Below are 22,588 nucleotides of genomic sequence, written 5' to 3'. Positions count from 1 at the left end.
AATAGCCTGGTCACTGTCGTGCAGGTGTAGATTATCTTGAAGTATAGTTCTGCCACCCTGTTGCTACCAAAGGTCATTCTTAGAAGATGCATGTTTACTTATCTACTGGTACTTACAGCCTTTTCCTTTTAAACTTCATGAATGCTATTTTGGGGAGAAAGTTGAAGGACTATTGTAGGTTCCATGGAGATGTATAAACTGTGGGCTTTTATTGAAAGATGTACTTGTTCACTGGAAATGCCATTAGTTAATAAATCTCATGAAGATGTAGTATGTAGACACATAACTGGTCACCTCAGTTATTCAAGGCTGTTCACTATCCAGCAATCACTTATGCCTTTCTTAGTATTTTTATGTGGTTTTAAGCAGAAAATTTGATCATTTATGTTTCAGTCATAGGTATAAAATACATAAATTCATGTAGACTAATTGCCGAGATTGTAGATTATCTACAGTACTGTATACTGTCTGGTATAAATACTCCATATGCAGGTTTGAAGTGGTTTCAAAAACATACCCATGTATTTTTGACTCTTACTACCCTAGAAAAGAATGATTGTTGTGTTCAGTAAAAGCACCTTGATGGTTGTGACAGTTGAAAATCCAAGGCTTATCTGAGTGAGGCCCTGATAAAGTTGACAGCATTTCAGAGCACACCTCACTCTTGTGTTTCCATTCCAGTGTTTGTTTCTAGAGTTATCAGGAGAAATAATTATGATCTCTCTAGTTAAATTTCTGTTGCTCTCCACGATAAAGCATTCTGACCTCATTTAGAGAAGCCTTCCACATTTTGCAACAAACTTTGAATTTCCCAGAAGAAAAAAGCTTAGGTTTAAAGAACAGACTTTTTTTGTTGTTGTTTTTTATCCAATGAAAATGCAAATGAAATTCCAAAAGAAAGTTCAGTTACAAACTACTTAAGTCACCCTGTCTTGTCTTTTCTTTTTTTGAGCTCTACAGGAAAAATCTTGAAAGCATACTTTGGCAAAGTAGCTGAACATTTAGGTTCATGCCAGGAGCAGTATGACTTAAAACTAAAATGCCAGAGAGCTTTCACCCTGTCCCTTTATAATGACTGTGAACTCAATGTATGGTTTAGATACTTCACTTTGAGAGTGCTTTGCATATTTGTTGCCCAAGTTTCAGAAAGATGAGAAAATAAATTCATCAAATTATAGAACACTTTGGGTTGGAAGAGATCTTTAAAGGTCATCTAGTCCAATCCATTGCAATGAGCAGGGACATCTTCAACTAGAATCAGGATCAAGTTGTAGTATTGTTCTCACAACCATTCCCTAACAATGATACATGGGTCAGCTGGAAGGAAGGGAATTCTCCTTTTGCCAGGTGAGTAATTAGTATCATAGCTTAAGTGAGTGGCTCTGAAAAGCTAAGTTGATAGTGCATAATGGTATGTTCTTATAGTTGTATAAAACTGATCTTTTTGCAAATGAAAAATGTTAAACGGTATACACACATCCTGGAAACAAATGTGTTCTTGAAAGTCGTCAAACTCCAAATGCGTGGTTTCCAGTAGAACTGCAGACTTTTTCCGTTCATGGGTAGTATGCTACTGCATTGAGTTATATGATTGCGTGTGGTTTTATCAGTAGAATGCAACAACCTCTTGCTCAAGTGGTAGTGTAGGTGAAATATGCCTTAAGTTACACAGATGACCATAAACCTGGATTATTATTTTTTTTAATCTGAATGCCTTTTCAGAAAAAATGTTCTGAATACTGATATATTCAGATACGTGGAAGATATAAAGCCACAAAGAGGATATAAAGACATAAAGATGTGGTTCTGCTCGTACATCCTTCACCCCTGTGGTTTCATTTTATATTTCTGTGGTTTAAGGTCTTAATGATTTGTGAAGTCAGATGGTAATTTGGTAGTGATAGACAATAAACTTCATGATTCTAACTGACTGTAGCTGATGGCTAACTAATCAGAAGAGTGTAACAGTTTGATTTTTTTCTTACTATGTTTTTACTTTATTATTGATTTTTGATGAATGTTTTCTTGCATTGTTTTGACTGATCCCTATTTTTCCAAACAAATGCAGGTTTTCAATTTTTTACTCCTTTGGTATTTTAATTTTCATTAAATCAAAGATTTTTTTTTTTTGGTACTATAAATGCTTTCTCTTGAAAGTCACTATATTGAGGCACTAAATTAGATGAGAAACTTGTGGTTGAGCTGAGTTGTGGTTTCACTGACAACATTGGGCAGTGGCAGCGTTTTCTTCACAGTTGTGACGTTCATGAACATTTTTGTATGGAGTGAGAAAAATCTTTCAGTTCTCAAAGATCTTGATGAAAAAGGGGCAAAGTAGTGACTCCCAGGCAAGTGGGAGAAGTGTGTTAATATACTCAGAAGAGCAAGTTTGCAATCAAACTTTCTTTTTAGCTGTTTCCAGGTGTTTCCCTTTTGACAACTTAATTTGGCAGGGCTCTGATAAAAAATAGAAGATAATGCTGTCCTTTATCTTCTGTGAATAGTAAGCTTATATAGTCTTGTTTCCGAAGAGACTTACTCTGAGAGAAGGTGAAGTACAGCTTGGAAGGATGATTTATTCTGACTTACTGAAACCAGAGTACTTTAAAGACAAAACCAGAAGCTCCTATGAATAAGGATCTAAACTAGGACAGAAAATTGCCATGGGTAAATCTTAATGGTCTTATTCTGTGTCCGTGACAGCCTCTTTCAGGATGTGCTATGAAGTCATTCCGGAAGGAAATTGATGTAGCGTACTTCTGATAGTTTTTAAATGTTGCATTTTCTTTTTAAATAAAGACCAAATTTAAACCAGATATTTGAAGATGTCAAAGGGAAAAATAACATTTCACAGAGTCCAAATGCTTTATCTTCATGACCTACCTAGTCAGTTCAAAATTTTGCTTTTCTACAGGGAAGAGTAATGTGGTGGTTATGATCCCTTTGGTTCATTTTTACACCTGGTATATGTTTTTATTTCTTCTAACATAAAGTAAAAGAAGTATGGGTGTAAGTGAAATTGTTTTTCAGTACTTAAAATACAAATTTTGAAAAGGAGTGACCTGAGAGAAGGAAGATAACTAATTGAAGATAACTACCTGAAAATGCAAAATCTCATTTGAATTCTTTATATATTGAGTATTTCTAGTCTTGTTAACAAATTTTTGTGTATGTGAATTTTCGTAAGTTTCTATCTAATCTAATTTGGCACACTGCAAATTTAATCAAAGCAATGTTGATTCACCACTTTCCAACGTAACATAAGAGTCAGAATTAAGAATATTAATAAATATATCTAAATGAAATGTTGCTAACTGGAAAGATACGTTATCTGTACTCATAGAAACAAAAAAAAAAATCACATTTAGTGGGTAGTTTTACAAATCAACAGGTTTTAATGGTTACTGACAAGTGAGACAACCTCAGTTTAGGAAGATAACTAAAAGCTACATATGTGAAATGAGATTAAAATATTTACTTAAATCCTCAGGGTTTGGCTAGCTGGTTTGAATGAATGTTAAAATTGATTATTTAAAATAAATTTTTGATAGGCAGTATTGTTTTAGATAATGTGGAAACAGATAAATATGTGGCTTTCCCAACTCAAAGTAAAAAATTAAAGGAGGAGAAATTAGAGGGCTTTTCACACACTAGAGGAGTTTATAGGCAGAGTAATACTTAACTAATGTAGTGCCATTCTATGAAGCTTAGTGGTAAATAGAAGATAAGCAACCTTATTTGTGATTAACTGGGTGAAAGCCTTAAGTGGTACTAGTGACAGTTCCCAAACTTTCTTACCACATCCTGTATTAGGAGATGAAGAACATAGATCTTCCCAGAAAGGCAAGCCAGTCTTTCTGTCGCTCTGTGAGTGGGTCTGAAGCAGCAGGGGCAGTTGTGAGGAGCAAAGCAGTAGCTACTTCATTCCACTTGAAGACATCCCCAAGGGTTCTCAGCAGCCTGCTGTCCTACCTCACTCCAAATGCGGGTCATCAAAGGAGCAGGGATGTTGCATCTGGTTGCAGTAAAGATTTCTATATGATAGCTATGTGGATCTCAGTGAGATGTTTGAAAGATATTTGGCTCAAATTTTGTGCTACAGCTTTTCACAGTTACTCTTTTCTTTAGGGGCGGGGAAAAAGCATCAGTTCCTGTGTATTTTTCTGACCTGTCTTTTAAAGGAGTTCTGATACTGTCCATGTTTGCAAGAGAGGTTCTCTTCTGACTACAAAAGCATCTCTCAGTATCTCTTGAATATTGTATTAAGCTGAACTCTGTGAGGTGGTAGCTGCCTGTGTTTCACTTTGATTTTTTCTCAAATTACAATTTATATCTAAAATACACAGCCTGTTTATGCACAGAATTAGTTCTGTGATGATTTGGTCTATGGCTTAAGTCCCTCTGTAAAATTGGATATGTGAGCTAGAAAAAAAAGCTTATTACTTGGGGGGAAAAATAGTGAATTTTGTGGCATTCAAGTTATTTTCAGTAGTAAACTAGACTAAATGTGGGTTTTGTTTTGATTTCCAGCATCCCTCCCCCCTTAATCTAATCCATATTCTGTTGGCACGTAGTTTCAAGAATTAATCAGAAATACTATATTTCCTGCAATTAATTTATAAATGATACAAGGAAAAAACCCCCAAAATTATGAGAAAAGATGTAACTGAAATTCTCTCAATGCCTCAGATGCATTCTATATAAACCTTGAATGTGGTATTGGCTCCTCAAGATTAAATTAACTTAAATGAATGAGAGCTTTTTCTGAAAAAGGACACATGCATTCTGCCAGTAAATACTTTTTGGAAATAAACTACTTTGTCTAGTATTTCCGAAACAATATTATAATAAAATAAATGAAGAAATACTGCTTGCTTAAATACTATTTTTGAATAATCTTTGAACAAATAATTCTTGAACTACACGTCTAATTTAGATGAGAGAAGAAGCATAGCCTGGCAATATGTGATGGATACAGCAGAGTGGCACTCTGTTCCAAGATTTCTTGAGAGAGTTAAAAAAAAAACCCTACTTTTTACTCTGCTGCATTGTAAGCCTAAGGCAAAAAATGTATACAAAGACCGGCATTTTGTAAGGCTGCCACAGAACAAAAACTGTTTTGATATATTAGTTGGACATAATAATTTGCATGGACAGTGTGATTTCTTTTGAATTGCTTATCTTCTAGATATCCTGTGTTTTCATGGAAAACTACTGGTCTCCCCCCATTCCCCACCAAATTATTGTTATATTCTTTCAGCACTAACTGGATCATTACTAGTTATTTTGTTTGCAAATTTTTAATTTTTGCGCTTTCCTAGGATGTGAACAAACTAATGAAGCAATAAGAAAGTAAAAGTTAGTTGTAAAATATAATAGGATCAGTGGTTAGTGATCTTCATTATAAACTTGTAAGATGTGAATGTCTCAAAGAAATAATAAAAAAAGTTTTATGGCAAAGTTAGTGTGTATCTCAAGCCTAAGATCTAGTGAGCATTTTCTGTTTGGCCTATATTTTTCCTGTTAATCTCCAGCATAATGGAGTGTTTCACTAGAACAGAAGGATTTAGGTGGAATTAAGGTTTTCCATTTAAACCAAAAGTCTTATCCTTAAATTTATAAACTAATCTTTTAAACCGATTTAATTACTTAAAGTAGTTAAATAGAAAGACACTACTATATCTTAAACATTCTAACACAAAGAGTTCCCTTATGTACTAATGACAGTTAGTTTACATAAAGAAGATGGATCCAGCTATCTGAAACAGAAAAAAAGCTCGTGGTACAAAGAATTTGGAACTGTCCTGGCACAGCACATCCATGCAACATGTAGAAGTGCCTTTTTTTTTTTACAAGGATAAATAAATACATCAGAATTTCCAATTACTAAAACTTTTTGAGCTGCATTAATTAATTTCTGTATTGCTAAACAAAATCAGTGCAGTATTGATTATATGATTTACGCACTGTTATAAAACTCTTGTATATGTGATGTAGATTTAATAAAAAGTGAGGCATGCTGCACTGCCACTTGGGAGGAGAAAGTATGTGTGGCAAAATTTAGGAAAAGTTGGTTTGTCTGGGTAAAACATTGAACTCGATATGGGACTGTTTGGATGTTTTGTTAATTCTTTGAAGTATATGCCTTAGTTATTTTAGAAGGAACACTTTTCCCTCCAGGTCTTGGCCCTTCTCCTGTTTGCTTTCACTGCTGCTTGGGGTTTTTTTATGGGCCAGAGAGTTTGGACCTCTTGAAAAGGTCAGAGAAAGCTTGAATTTCTTCCCTACCAGTCTCTGGCTGGAGTAGGATTTCCTAACTGCAGCCAACAATATCAGTACTGTTGGACATTTCTTGACTTAAAAAACTGGCAGATTGGAGAAGGCAAGGAAGAAAAATTGATTCAAGTTTCCTACTCATGTTTATAAAAATACGAATTGGGCTGCACTGTTTTCAGGGGAGTTTATCATTACAAGAATGCTTGTTTCTACAGTGCCGTGATGAGTGGGAAAGAGGGTGGCCTGCTGAAATTTAGGGTGATTTGCTTGAGAAGCTTAACAGTTTATTGAGCTGTATTTCTGGTGCTGACTCTGGATGATGAGAGGGATAGAAATAGAGGGAAAGTCCTCAGCCTGTGTGCATTCAAGGGCCCAGTTGTGCCCATGTTTTGAGGTGCCTCTGGATGTGGTTGCAGAGTGGCATGAAAACAAGTCCAATAATGTGGGAAAAACAAGGCAGCATATCCTAGACGTCTTTTGCAAACCTTGATGAAAGCCCCCTTGAAAATGCTGTCAGGCTCTTTGAAGGCATCTGAGAGATTTTTCCTATTCTGAAACTTGAGTGCCTAGGAGAGTGGCTTTTTTTCTTCATTCTTCAGAAAGTGTTAAGCTCTGATCCCCTGAGACTGAAAAAAGTAACTTTGTTCAGGCATGATGTCAAGGTGGATTGCTTTAGACGAGGAAAGTGGCTAGAAAACTGATAAGCTATGTTCTTTATTCTTATGCAGGTGTTTTGTATACATATATTTTTATATATAATATATTTTATATGTTATGTATTGTATATTTCATCAGGATGTCTGATAAGTATATCTGCATAGACTTGATTATTGTAAAAGTTCTCATTTGTTTTGGCTGAATACTCAGGCACCTCCTGTTTGTAATGCATTGGTTTATGATACAAGGAATTCTGCATATCTGAGGTGAGTTGCTTCTGGCCACTGTCTCTCCAAACAGCAGAGTTCAAACCTTTGATTTGGATGTCCTTATTCACAGCTGTGGTGGAGTAAGGAATCTTTGCTCTAGAATTCTGTGTGCCAGTATGGGTAGTGCTGGCATTTATATGGATGTTGTAGTGGTGTAATAGTTACAGATAGTGGTTCTTTATTAGCAGTTCTGGTGTAGGACTCGGGCCATTTAAGGACCTAGTTAAGACTAATGTGTATCTCAGTCAGCTGTTGAGTGTCTCCTTTTGGTACTGATGAATGCAAAGTTTGAATTTAGAAGCCTGTTCCAAGCACTGAAATAGGTCACATACGGGTGTGTACAATAGCAGGTATATCGATCAGGAAATGTTTGTTTCATTAGTTGCCAGCACCTGGACCACTAACTTAGTATGCTGTGTTTTTCTGTCTCGAAGGATAAAGTGAATTGTCTTAATATAACTAGAAACCAATCAGAAGCACTGTGTAACAATTTGCTGAGCATCCAGCTGAATCATCAGCATAAGTTCTCAAGGACCTCACCCCCTTGCTCAGCATTATAGCCTTTTGGGAAAAGGGAGAAAAATATGAAAATATTTCTATTCTTCAAATTTTGCTGAATTGTAATACTTCATTGTCACTGATTTACATTAAACAATCCACATATGGTTTAAATAAGCAGCCAATGTAGTGTACCTTTCTTTTAACTATTCTGCTAAAATCTGTTTTTCCTTTATACCTGATATATGAAGTTGAAACGTCATGTGTCAGCTGTGCTGGCTGTTACACCACTTAACAATTTGCCATACAACCCTGTTTTCAGTAACTTACTTCTTTGGACACTTCAGCTGTTCAGGATGTAGTTTTCTATGCCAGGTGCCTGTCCCAGCCTGAAGTTTTAGAAGTTGCTGTTCTTGAGAATGAGATGGAGGAAAACTACATTTCATCCAGTTAAACACACAATTGTATCTGAACTGAGTGGCTGTTACTCCTTCTGTGGTTTGGAGTAAGGACTTGAAATCTACAAGGAATCCTCAAGAGTGTTCCTTATATTGCATTCAAGACAATCCAGCTAAACAAAGTTATCAGCCTCCAAAATTCAAAACTCTTGGATGGTTCCACTTGGTCCTTCCACTGCTGTGGTGCAGGTGACAGCACATGCAGAAACATAGATGTCACTGTGTCTCTCTGGCAAGTAGGAACTGTAGTTTTGTCTCTAGAATGAAGAATTATAATTCCGGAGAATAGGAAAAGGATTAATAGTCTTTTCTTGCAGGTTGCTTGCTTGTTTGTTTGTTATCCAGGGAACAACTAAGGGCTTATTTCTGCTTTCACATATCCATTGCAGAATCTCTGTGAAATTAGTGTAGTGGCTTTCAAAGTAAAACTACCAGTCAGCATAAGATTAAGGGGCAGAATTAAGAACAAATTAATATAAGCAAAGAACTGGATTATTTGTACTTTTGTTTGTTTAATTATAACACTACAAAAGCGTGTTTGTGGTGTTTCAGTATTGATCTCGGTGGAAGCCTCTGATAGCACCTGCAACAGGGCATCATTTTAATTGGAAAGCAGAAAAAAACCCCTTGTATTAAAGATGACTGCTTTTACAGGGCACGCTGGCAACCAGCAGAGATGGAAAAGTTCTGTCACCTTATTCAGGTACTGGGAGATCAGTGTGAGATCTGTAATGGTTTGACAGCTTTGGGGAATAATTATCTGTTACAACATCCTTTATCCTTTTTGTTACAAAAGCAACTTTCAGTAGTCATTAAGCAGCATAGGTTAGTTTATATGGTCACTTTATAGCTTTTTAAGAAGGCAAAATATTAGAGTTTATAAATCTGATCGTACTGCTTGTATGTACTTTACTGTTTGTATTTGCCAGAAGGTTTGTTTATAGAATCATAAAATCGTTTAGGTTGGAAAATACCTTTAAGATCATAGAGTCCAACTGTTAACTTAGGACTGCCAAGTCCACCACTAAACCATGTCCCTAAGCACCACATCTACACGTCTTTTAGATACCTCCATGAATGTTGACTCAAGCCCCTCCCTAGGCAACCTGTTCCAATGCTTGACAACCCTTTCAGTGAAGAAATTTTTCCTAATATCCAATCTAAACATCCCCTGGCGCAACTTGAGGATGTTTCCTCTAGTCCTATCACTTGTTACTTGGGAGAAGAGACTGACACCCACCTCTCTGCAACCTCCTTTCAGGTAACTGTAGAGAGCGATAAGGTCTCCCCTGAGCCTCCTCTTCTCCAGGCTGAACAACCCCAGTTCCCTCAGCTCCTCCTCATAAGACTTGTGCTCCAGACCCTTCACCAGGTTCATTGCCCTTCATCCAGGTTGACAGTGATACTTGGTCATAGCACTGATTAGTCAATCGAGAATGTTGCTCTGGGGGAAGTGGGAGGCTGCCTTATGGGAGTATACAGTAAACCTATCCCATCTCCCCTACCAAAGTGTGTCTTTAGGAAAAATTAATATAGTCAAAGCATGAGTTTAGGTGTATGGCAAACCTCTTAGACCCTAGACAGGCCTGTGAGATTACACTGTGAGAGATGTAAGATTTTTATAGCTGTATGTTATTCAGGGAAGTAAGCAAACACCGATAGATACTTCTGGCCTACTCTTCAAATTGAGGGATTTTTGGGAAGATATTTCCCTCCTCACCACTTTTCTACTTTTTCAAAATAATACATATTCCTCGGTTTGCAGAAAGGAGACGTGTCATGGACAGATGCAGGAAGTTCAGATGGTAGGGTGTGAATTTCTAGAAAAGACTAGAGGAAAGGCCACTTTCAGACTGTACTCAATCTAGCCAATAAAACTCCACATGGTATGTCTTTGTGCAATAGAAGAATTGAAGAAAGTTGCTTTTGAATTACACATCCTGAAAGTATTGATCTTTAAGGCTGAGGCTGTGTATGCTTTGAATTTTAATGTTCCTTTCCTTTCTTTCTAGCTGGAATGTTTGCTGCTTTCCCTACAGGATTATAAGCTTTGATATTCAGAAGAGCAAAACTGAAAGATGCCATCTGAGAGGTGCCTGAGGTATAGTACTTAGTAGCGTGTAGTAAGTCATTCACGTTTAGGATGATGTTTACCAAAGAATCAGTTAACAGAGTAGAAAAGTGAAACTAATATTTTTGTTCAATAGGTAAGAGTTCACATTATTAAATGTGTTTAATAATGCACATGTTTAATCTGCAAAATATTACTTTCTTGTTGCCACTTATCTCTAGCAAAGAGAAGCGTGCCTGGGATTGATTTGGGACTCACAGTCTCTTCACATGTTATCTTGTTTATGCCTTTGTCTATACTTGAAATTTTTGATTGTGGAAGCCACTGGCAATTTACGCTCATGCATCTGAATTGGTGGCTGGTGAGCATTTTTGGTGTGTGTAGTGTTCCACTGTTCAGGACATATATTGCTCTTCCAGTTCTTTGAAATGACTTCAAAGCATTCTTGCCACACTCATCTTCCTGCCTTCCAGAATCTCCCATTCTGTCTCTTTCCCTCTTATAGAGTCTTAATAATCTATATGTACTTGCCAGTCTAGCCTTTTTCACTTACTTGTCTTGCCCATTGTCTCATCAGAGAATTTGCTATTTGTAATTTGATTAATTTCTGGGAGCACTTTCAGGCAGGACACTCAGTAGAATTTATTAATCTAGTTGGTTTTTGGCATAACCTTGCGCTAGTCTGATATGCCGCTGGTTGTTCTTTTTTACAGAGTAGTTAACACTCATGGGCTGATCTGGGAGTTCAGAGATCTACCTGATATTACTTGGACATTGTATCATTCCAATTCCCCTTTCCCTGCCGTGCTTCTGCAGCAGAAGAGAATCAGGAATTCCTTGCACTTTATAGCTGTTGAGTTTATCAACTGACAGTATCACTACAAAGTGGCTATGTTGAGTTTAGTGAATCAGTGCTTTTTCATTCATAAATTCGTTCAATTGCCTTGCATGTGTATACATTTTTCATATGTTGTTAACACACGTGTTACAGGCAATTGATTTTTCACTTCGGCCATTGAACTGAAAAAAGGATTATGATAGGCATCTGTGGTTTTAAATTGAGCTCTGATTCTATACGTGTGTATATATATGTATATACACATATATTTATATAAAGTTTTGCCACAAAAATAGCCCTTGTGCCATGTCCCCCTGATTTGTTTTCTATTGAGTGAAATAGTCCTTTTCTTGTGGAAAAGGACTTTCACCTCTGGATGATGGTGAAAAAGCAAGAGGAATGAAGGTCTTGGTTCATATCATTAGGGGCTAATAAAAACAGAAATAAAGAGAAACCGTCTCTAGGTATATTTAGCTAATTGCACTAGTTTGATTTAGTTACTTTGCTATAGAAATTACAGAAGGGAAGTAATTCCCTTGTATTTTAACAAGTTGCATTTCTTGATAATTGTCATTTAGAATATCAGTGGGGTTCCACAAACAGAACAGCTGAAGGAAAAAGAATCATTTGAATGAATAATTTTGAAATGTATGTAGGGTGTGTCCATGTGTGAAACCTAAACTATTAGAGATGGGATGAAATTCAGATACAGGTTATTCCTGTGTAATTCCACTTTGGCCATCCTTCTTCTAGAAGGAATGTCTTAGTTCTTGTCTTTTAAAAAGATTAGGTTAGATTAGAGCAAACAGTCTGCAAGGCAGGTCTGCATTAGTTTACAGATGCCTGAGGTGCAGGAGTGGGATAGGCAGTACAGAGAGTGTGTGTTGATGGGAAAGGAGAATATACCAGCTACACAGCTGCTGCATAGCATGTGTATGGAGTGAATTACATGATTGTAGTAGAAAGTCGATAGCTTATTTACCCCTTAATCAAAAAAAAAAATTATACCTTCACTTTGATTTACTCAGGAATGACTTTCTGTAAACTCACCTTCTATAAAGACCTAGATTCTTGGGCAATATAAATTGGTATAGTCTCACAGATTTCCAATAAACTGTGTTGTTTTGTGCCAAAGACAATTTGCAGATTTGTTTGATTTGTTTCTGTTTGCATCAACAGTTATAGTGTCTCTTCCTTCTGCTCTAGAAAAGGAAGCTGCAGTCAGCCAATCCTAGGCTGGATGACATGGAAATCTTGTATTCATACAAGGAGATATTCAGAGGTGGTGGAAGGTCTCAGCATTTTAAAAACAAGCAAACATCTTCCTCCCCAGTATAAAAAAAAAAAAAAAAACAACAAACAAAAACCCCCCCACAACACTTCATAAATGTGAATGACCTGAAATGGTCTGAAAACATTCAATAATGCAGTATCAGACTTAAACAGCCACCTGAAACCATAAGTCTTCATTCTGTTTAGTACGACTAGTTACACGTGCACAGGGGGAGAGAGAGAGACGCGCACACACACAGAGACCCCCCCCCCTTTCCACTAATGTATCAGTTTGAGCCACTTAGTTTTCTGTTGCTCCATTGACCTAGGCCCTTTATTCTTCTCACTTAATTCTAAAATGATTGTGAATTAATCCTGTGAGTCCAGCTGACTTCCAGTGCAGCAAATGAAAATCAGAGCAGCTGAGGTTTTTTAAATTCAAGTATATAATCAAGTTTCATAATACTTTGTTATACTGAGATTTTCTTATGATATCTATACCATATAAAGATTTTTGCCTGACAAGGTTAATGACTTTTTTTTTTTCTTTCCAAGAATTATCAAACCATCTTGTCTTAGAAAAAGTTCTTCTACATTTCTGACAGAACCTGCTTGTTTCCTACCTTTTTTGACAAAATCTTTCCCTTTTCCTCTCTCAGCGTTCAGGAAATGCTGACAGGTCAGAGGCTTTGTCAGTCCAGCTCCCATAACGATGCTGTCCTGGCAGCCCTGAACCAACAAAGAAGTGATGGCATACTTTGTGATATCACCCTTATTGCTGAAGAGCAGAAATTCCATGCACATAAAGCAGTACTGGCAGCCTGCAGTGACTACTTCCGAGTAAGTCCGAAGACTTTTTTTTCTTTTCTTATAATAATATTAAAAAGTACCCTGGGGTGGGGGCAGGGATGGTTGTAGATATCATACCAAACAAGCTTTGAATTTGAGCCTATAGAAAATTCAGGATTATTGCACATTCAGTCGAGTATACAACTTTAAATATCCACATACATGTCATGGGAAAGAAATGTTAAGAGCATAATTAAGTTTTTTATCATTATTTATGATTAGTCTTCCTTTCTTCCACCCCCAACAGAGATAGGCGGTACACATCTTTCTATGAATCTTATGCCCCAATAAAGTCAGAAAGTGGAAGATTTTTTTGTAGAACGCAGACATTTGAGACAGTTGTGATTAAAGCATGGAAGGATGGGGAGTGGGAACTTAAATATTAATAAATGCAATTTAAGTCTGCTTGAGAGTGGATTTTTGTCGGGTCGTAAGTGGTTACTCTCAAAGAGGAGGCCATAGTAATTTTTTAAGTGTAATAAAACTTATTTTCAGAAACAAATGTTTCTGAAATGTAAAGATTAAAATATTCCCTGGGAAATCTAATTCAGATACTCAGCATGGAAAGTTGAATCCAGGTGCTAAAATTGCAGTAATTGAAAAATTGTGTTTTCTAATAGGAAGAGCATTCTTCATATGAAGCAATTCTACTAACCTTCATTATAATGTACCTGTTCAAAATGTTGGACTGTCTATAGTTCTTTAGTTGACTGGTGTTTTTAAGTATGAGTCATCCAGTTGTTATTCAGAGACTAAAGCTGAAATTAATTTAAAGGTCTGTTTTCTCTAACAAAATAAGTTTATTTACTATTTTGCCTACACTGTAATTGTAGTGCTACAGACTTCTTTATGGTGACCTTTTTGTTTTGTTGCAATAGTAATACAGTGTATGACAACTGTTCTATATTCTTAATTACCTGACCAGAATTTTTATCTTCCTGTCAATTCTGTCTCTCTCTTTTGGTTAGAATTGAAACTTAATTCAGTCTGTGTATTTAAGCAATATTGTTAACCTTGATGTTACTTTCACTGTTATGATGTTGACCCAATTGATTGCTCATTTTTTGAGCTCGTCTGCATGTTCCTAATGTTGCTTTGTCATGGTGCCCTGGCCTGCTGTAACAGATTGCTTACCACTTTTTTCCTTTTACTCCAGTGTGCAGAGAGGGGTTTTGGAGCTCTGTAGATCTAGCAAGTGCTATATATACTTGTTGATGATAGATATACTACAGGGCTGCTGTTCTGGTTTGCTTGATTAAAATATTTTAATAAGGGTGCCATGTCATTCCTCCGCACCTGTGACATACATTCCTTCCAGAGCTCATTGTACCCTGTGCATAGAAGCATCATACAGTGGGCAACTGTGTCCAGTGTTCAAGCAGTGTGGTCAGAACAGCTTCTCATTTAGTTACTTATCGATTGACCTTGAGATTTGGGGCACTGTGACTCTCCTTGTTGTTTCCAATTGAGTTACTTAGACTTGAGTCCAATTTGCTGGACAGCTATCGCAAATTAAAATCTTAATGCCCTACAGAAAAGAAAAGAAACAGTTTTACAGTAGATCAGGTTCCTAATTGCTACGTAAATCTTTCTCTCAGTATTTTTTTTACTAGAAATGAACTATGCAGCATTTAGTAATTTGATCTGCCTCAAAATTTTTATGATTTGATAGGACGTATTCTTCAGACTTCTAAGTATCAGCTATAAATATGGAACTTGTGCTTTCTGAATTCAGCCAAACAGTTTCTGTTATTAATGGACAAAAAGCTTTGTTAGAAAATTGTGGAATGAGATTTACGTTCTGTAGGAAGATGGCAAAAAAAGTTTTATATACTATGTTCCTGATTCTAATAATTTAGGAAAAAAGCAAGGGTTGATTAAAAACTAATAACATTTTGTATTTAAACTGAGATTATTAATGTTTTTATATCTAGGGGGATTTTGCCTAACTTGAGCTACCTGAGTATTCATTTTCTAAGATTTAGGAGAATAATGCCAAGCTTCGTTCAGAGTCAATAAAGAGAAACGGTCGTTTCCAGAGGATGATAAAGGGGGTAGAAGATTTATTTAGAATGAATGAATCACCATCTGGAAGTGCCAGATCTATCTCCACTGGTCATAAAGACTAGACTCACATGCTTCAAACTTAGCTGTTAAAATTACCTAAGATTATTTCTACCCTTCAGTGTTTTCTGGGAGGAATTCTTGGAAGAACCTTGCAGATTTTCTAACCCTGAAGAAGCCATTGCCATGGGAAATTTACCTTTCACTAATTCTTGTGAGATTTTTTTTTTTTCTTTCCATATAAGCGCAGGACTGCAGTGGTCAGGATTCTGGGAACATAACATGTTGGAGTTGCCTTGAATAAAACTGAGATGACAACACTATACATCAGTGTGACACAAAGAACTTGCCTACCATAGCTTCTGGTTCTATGGCTTATAGATTGGATTAACGTACCAGCCTACCTTCAGCTCTATCTGGCGAGGCTGTTGTGCAATTCTTAAGATCTCACAGATTACTCAAGGAATATGTTCAGTTCTACACAGGGCTCTATCAGAATGAATCAGCATGATTTCTTCTGTTTGTTTTCTTTTTTTGCCACTCTTGTAAAACAGCTTGTATAAGAGACTGGGTATTTGCTTTCCACAGAGCCCTTTTATGGTTTTCTACATGTTCTGTATCTACTTTGATTTAGATAGAGCTACTTCTGAAATTGTGATGTTTTCTTGATGAGAATAACAAGTCAGCTAAGCAGCATATTTTTTTTTTCAAATTGCCACTTATTTCTTTCTTTCGCTGCAAAGAAAAGTTTGTTAACACTTTTGAAGGGTAACTAAATGTGTCATGTTACAGACTGAGGGAATTGGAGACATTGTATGTGGAAGAGTGGAGAAGGTCAAACGGGTTGCCTTACCAATTTTTCTTTGAGGTGGTAGTCTGGAGTAAAACCTTCATTTGCTTTTCTAAGACAAGCCAGAGACCTGAGCTTCAGCAAAATATAAAGGGCCAGCCTTCTGGAGTAACAGCTTGCCATCCTTTCTTCCAGTTGGTATAGTTAGTCTTGTAGTTCCAGCTGTGCTGAAACATTGGAATTTAAATCCTAAGCATATCATGCAATTTGGGAGTTAGTTACATTTGTACACCAAAATGTTGTGTTTTTTTCTTTAAGAGAAAAAGCCCTTAGGAAATTGCTTAGAAAGACTGCATTAAAAATACAGAGTTAAACTGCACGATTTGACACTTGACAATTAGGGTTTTCAGTTTCTCTGTTCAGCATCTCCTGAAGGACCTCTTCTTTCAAAATCACCTAAGGAATACAGTAGTCAGCTCCATACCCTAAAAGACTCATACAAAGAATAGTAAACATATGTATTTTTATTAATTCTTTTTTAAGCAACAAACAGCATTTTAGGCAAACTTTTCTGTATGACATGCTGTAATGTGCTATTTGTCTCAGTCTATTGCAGTGAGACAAGGCAGCTGAGTTAGTGAGTATGTGTGCTTTGTGATAGCTCTAGCAAGCTAAGTGATTTCCAATTAAAAGATTCTTTTTCTTTTTTTCTCCTCTGGGAATAAAATGAAATGTTACTGCATGACTTCGTTAGTAGGCATTTACAGTGTTGGCAGGTGATTATATAACCTCAAGATTTTCTTGTACAAAATGCATTGCTTATCCAGTCAGAACAACCCCTTTCTTCTTCCTTATTTTTCATTTGAGTGCGTTTGTAGTCACAGGACTTTGATCCTTCTCAAAAAGATGCAGGTTTTCCATGTAATCTGGATGAACAAAATTATATCTATTAACTAGAAGAGATGTTACAATGTCAATAATATTCTAATTTTTTCCACAGTGAGCATGTTAAATTCTTCTAAGAATCTTTCTTCTCTGAAATGCTAGTAGATATTAATTTTACATACAGACTTTGTACTTAAAACTGTCACAGTTGATTATTAAGCAGTTTATTTTTAGGGATTTTCTGTGCTGTCTTTCTTTCCTGTCAACAGATAATTTCTTTGTGTGTACACAACATTACTGATTTTGTATTTTGCAATATATTGCATTGTTTCTTGATAAGGTTAGAGAATTAATTTTTATAAAAAAATCCCTGAGGTATGAAAGACTGTATGATGCAAATAGCTTTCGAGGTCTTGTTTCGTGAATCGTAAAGAGGAAAAGGCTCTCCCTAACAAGTCTTACGGATAGGTCTAAGGTCCTAGTTCTGAGAAATCAGAATTACCTGCTACCTTTGCAGTATAATGTGATTTTGTTTTTCAGTATTTTACCATTGATGTGCTTGTAGCAAACGAACGGTATTGTCTTTGTACCCTGGAAGCGATGCTACTTAGAAATCGTCTTTCCAGTTAAATTTTAAAAATGTTAGCTCTTTCCACTGGACCAAATCAACCCTATTGTTCTAGTAACCTCTAGTCATTACTGAGATTTTTGTGCCAAAAGAGGCTCTTACCCTCACTTTTAGCTTCCTGTGTAGGTTGAGAAATACTTCCTCCTCTTACATGTCTAAACTTTTCCTGGGATCATTTTAATTTCATTTTCTCAGTTGGAAATTATGATGTATTTGAGAAACTACACTATTTCATCTGTATTAATTGCCTAACACAGCTTTGGTAGATCTCAGTCACATAGATTCACTGTATCACCTAACATTGTTTCTAAACTAATGCTTTTTTTCTCCAAAGCTTATAGAATCATTTGCTTTTGTTAAATGCTGTAGATGCCTTTTTTTATACTTATTTTTTAATAATTACTGCAGGTTCTTTAACTCAAATAATTAAAAGTATACCCTTCATAAGGATATGACTTGCTTGTAATAATTACCTAGCAGGTAACTTGAAATTAATTCCCATATGCCTGTTTCCTGTCTACCTGCAACTTGCACCCAAAAGCAGTGTTTTAATGAATTTGGAACCTGAAGTTCTAAGTTAGACCAGTCTTTGTGAACAAGATAACAAAAAGAAGGAAATGCAATTGAACAACAGATTCTGCTTCAATTAATGGAACTGGTTGGCTCTGTTGTTCAATTGTATCTCCTTCTTGTATGTAAGCTATTGTAAGCAGAATTCACAAATGTAGATCAGTGTTTGGAATGGATTTTGGTTTTGTTGAGTTCTGAGCAACTCGGGCAAGTAAGGCAGTGCCAAATGCACTCTTTGTAAATATAACTTGTAAATATAAAGGCAACAAAAGTCTACTGAGGAGGAAGAGCCTCCAAATGAACATAATTAATTATTGTAACTCAAACAATGTTATCCTAATTAATACTACTGAAACATTTATTTATATTTTTTCATTATGTAATACGTATAGTTGATCGCCAGAATATGTTAATAACCCACAGTTGTCCTTTATTGGACTCCTCGGTACAAGAGAGACATGGACATACTGGAGAGAGTCTAGTGAAGGGCTACAAAGATGATGAAGGGACTGGAGCTTCTCTCCTGGGAGGAAGGGCTGAGAGAGCTGGGACTATTTAGCCTGGAGCAGAGAAGGCTCAGGGGGATCTTATCACTGTATGTAAGTACCTGAAGGGAGGGTGTGTAGAGGACAGAGCCAGCCTCTTTTCAGTGGTGCCCAGTGACAGGCCAAGGGGCAATGGGCACAAATGGAAACACTGGAGATTTCCTCTTAATGTCAGGAAATGCTTTTTTCCCCTGTGAGGGTAACTGAGCACTGGCACAGGTGGCCCAGAGGGGTTGTGGAATCTCCATCCATGGAGATATTCAGAAGCCATCTAGACACGGTCCTTGGAACTGGCTCTGCTTGAGCAGGGGATTGGACTAGATGACCTCCAGGGGTCCCTTCCAACCTCAACTGTTCTATGATTCATAGTGGAACTAAAACAATAAAGACAGTATTCCTAAAACATTTTAGTTAAACTAAAGCTCTGCTTTAGTGTTAAGGTACTAAAAATGTAGGTGTAACTGATGTGGTATGGATATGATCTGTACCTGAAATGACCATGTCTCTCCTTTGCCCATCCATATTCTTTTTGTGAAACCTACCCTTTTAGGTTTGACCAAGGACTCAGGAAGTGCAAGTATCTGGTAGGTTCTGAGCCAATGCTGTTTTTCACCAGCTCCTTGACACATATCTAGTACAGACTTGTTTGGGACATTACAGGCTGAAATCCAACATTCTTTTAAGCATAGTAGGATAATATTATAGCAATAGTATGTGTTGCATCCAAACTATGCAGGCTATCGTAATGGGTTTGGGAAAATCTGTGTACTGCTTGTAAGGATTCAAGAAAGATGGCCAAGAAAAGCAAGCCTATTTGTGAATCTGACTCTTAGTACAAAAGTCTTCCTCTAGTGCTCAAGTTAGAAAGCTAGTCTGTTAGTTGTTCAGAAGCAGTCATACCTATGCATATAAGGCTTGGGGCTAGAGAAGGACTGTAGGTAGAACTACTCATTTCATTTGGAAATCTGGCACATCCATGATACACTGATCAACATACAACAGATCAACTACAGGATGCAGATGTACAATTCTAGATATGTCAGATAAGCATCCCGGAGGTAGCAAACCATGCACCCTGTTATGATTCCTTGCATCCTTGCCTTCTTATCTTTGTTCCCACTGATGATAATTTATATGAAAATTGAAATGTTTTCCAGGAAATACTAAACAATCTTTCTGCTGCCATCATGATTTATGCACAACTAGTAACATCACAGCTGTGTGGCATCTCTCATTTACTTGCCATCTTATTACTCTTAAATTCTTCCCCACAGTCTGAGAAGCCTCAAGACTTTTGACCAATTCATTTCTGGTCTTTGCCATGCTGATTCATATTGTCCTGTGCCATTCTACGTTATCAATGCCCTAACTAAAAGAAGCAGTTTTGCAGTTGCCCTACAAAACTTCAGAACAGGATATAGTATTCTCATTTATTGTCACACCAGCAGTTTTCTTGTCTAAGAACTTTGATAAAGATCCCTCTTTTAAATATGCTTAATACTGAGGTGAAACTATTTTCTCCCCTTCTTAACACTCTTTTTAATCTCTCTTGGGGTTTTTCTGTGCATTCTTCCTATGTAAGAATACTAATTGCAAACTTGGTAGGTTCCTGCAGACTAACTGCAAACAAGGTTTCAGGCTTGTGATTATTGACCTCATAATGTTCACTACCATACAGTGATGCTGTAAGAAATCTAAGGAGTGTTTCAGCGTGCTGTCTAACTGTTTAGCACTATATTTTGATTCTTCTGCATGTGAAGTCAGCCAAATGTGGCCCAATACACACAGTTCTCAGTGATGCCAATAATACAGAAGGTATTTGAAGATTCATAGTAGTGTCTGGTGTTGTGAACATGTTACTTATACACTGCATGTTGAGAAATGAGAACTCACTGCTGCTTGCTTATCACTGGGGAAAAAAAACTTGCCTAAAATAAGAGGAGGCCTGGAAAAAATAAGGTTTTTTTTTTGTTTTTTGTTTTTTTAAAATTGTCCTCCTAGCATACTATAAAGGTTTAAAAACAAACTAAAGTTTTGTTACTAATTATTCAGTTATCTAGTTACAGTTGAATGTCAAGAAAACAGCACATTCCTTCTCTTCTTAAAATATTGTTTGATATAGACATTGTCAATAATTTTACTAAGTTTAATCAAATTGTTGGCAGTAATGTAGCATGGGCAGTTGTGAGGTGGCTTGTTGTATAAAAGCCTTTCTAATATTTATCTAAACAAACTTTTTTATTTCTGAAGAATACACAAAAATGGTTTGCAAATGTTTTATAGCTTTCTAAATAAATATTTGTCCACTTTGAAAGAATATTAAAAGTCAGGGAGTGTATCTGGGTTATATTACTTTGTTCATCCTTGTCTTTGCAATTAATGTTTCTGTGAGGCTCTGAAGTAATTTTCCTTTGCTGCAGACAGAATTCCCACAGCTCAGCAATGTGGGTGCTATCAAAAACATTTACAAGAATCTTCCCTTTTGTGAATTCTATTTTCAGATTCTCAGCAGTTGTTACGCTGTCAGAGTAAAAAAATTGTTTCTGTTGCAATTCTCATAGTATCTAAGTGAATTAATTGCAATTCTGCCACTGCTGGGTGGTAGACAATATGGTGCCTTATTCTCTGAGTTATCCTCTTGAAGTCCCTATATGGTAGGTAAGTGCACCATGAGTAAGTATGGCAGAATAACTTTGCAGTTAGTGAGGTAGGTCATAGGAGACTGTGGCTCATTGTCTCTAATTAAATTAGTGTTATCATAGCATGTGGCGTTTGGTTACTATCCAGTTGATGCATTTTCTCAGTTTAAAAGCAGGACAGAAAGGAGTCATTGCAGCCGTATTGCTGTAATTGCCAATTTTCTTTGCCATCTTCTTTGCTTGCTCCAGGCTACCTCAGTTCAATTTTGCAGTGTTGCTATAGCAAGTGTTCTGAAGCTGGGCTGGGCCCAGCTGCAATTTCTGTGTTGCTACCTGTCTGCCCATGGAAAGCCAATTTATTGGGGCAGGCCTGTGGTAGAGAAGTGTTTCATACCTGTTTTCTTCTCAGTCCCTGTAGTCTGGTGAAGAAGACTTTTATTTTAGAGCATTGTTGGTTGCAGTCTTCTATATTTTGCAGTCTCTATCTTCCTACACAATCTCAGGAGAAATCGAAGCTATTATTCTGTAGGTGTAGTGAAGCCTAAAACACCTTCCGCTCCAACCACCTGAGTGAATTATTTGGGCAGCGTGTCACTTTTAGCTTCAGTGAGTAGGACCCACATACCATTTTAATAACATGAGAAGTATCCAAAGAAAGAGGCAAGACTGCTGAAGAGCTAAAAACATTATCTGTATGTTGCACTTGTACGTATAGCTGGTGTTAGGAAGTTTTAACACTAATGAAATAGCTGTTTTTCTTTTGGATGCTCCCTCAGGGTTTCTTTCATTCCCCTTCATTTGTATAAGGAGAAGCCCATCACAATGCACATACTTTTGCCTTTTGTGTTGCACATCATGCTTTCTGGAAGTTTTAGAGGAAATACCTTTCTTTAAACAAATTCTTCAATTGCTTCATTGTCAACAGTGCCATTTTTTTACACCCAGTTAAGAACTTCATTTTAGTAGACTGAAATGCGATATTGGCTAGCTGAATTCAAATCACTGTAGGTCTTCATCTCGTAAAAGGTTGGATTTAAGCAGTGGAACCTCTACATGTGATTGTCCTGAACAGCTTCGTAAAATGCTGCTGGTTGCTTATCTTTGGCAGGATTTAATCTGCCTAAGTCAACCTTTTAAACTTAGATATCTAAAACCTAAGTCCCAATCCATTCTTACTGGATGACCTAATGTGCAAGTGACAAATGAATTAGACTGCCTTTCGATCTACTACTTAATAGGTAATGCCTCATAAGAGGGAGATGCCCTTAACAGCATTGGA

The 22,588-nt window shown here is 36.7% G+C and overlaps 1 protein-coding gene across 8 annotated transcripts in view; it reads left to right on the top strand.

Moving 5' to 3' along the window:
- The first annotated feature begins 10,212 nt into the window (after positions 1 to 10,212).
- The window catches only part of KLHL32 (kelch like family member 32), a 100,112-nt gene continuing 87,736 nt past the window's right edge, over positions 10,213 to 22,588 (top strand). For all 8 annotated transcript variants that reach the window (XM_059830003.1, XM_059829996.1, XM_059829989.1 and 5 more), the window contains exons 1-2: positions 10,213 to 10,259; positions 12,999 to 13,179. In XM_059830003.1, the coding sequence (XP_059685986.1) occupies positions 10,237 to 10,259; positions 12,999 to 13,179 (204 nt within the window). In that variant the 5' untranslated portion in view covers positions 10,213 to 10,236. The remainder of the gene's footprint in view (positions 10,260 to 12,998; positions 13,180 to 22,588) is intronic.

Source organism: Gavia stellata, chromosome 2 (assembly GCF_030936135.1).
Source record: "Gavia stellata isolate bGavSte3 chromosome 2, bGavSte3.hap2, whole genome shotgun sequence".
Lineage (NCBI taxonomy): Eukaryota > Metazoa > Chordata > Aves > Gaviiformes > Gaviidae > Gavia > Gavia stellata.
Note: the sequence above shows the minus strand (reverse complement) of the source record. Positions and strands in the feature narration are given on the sequence as shown.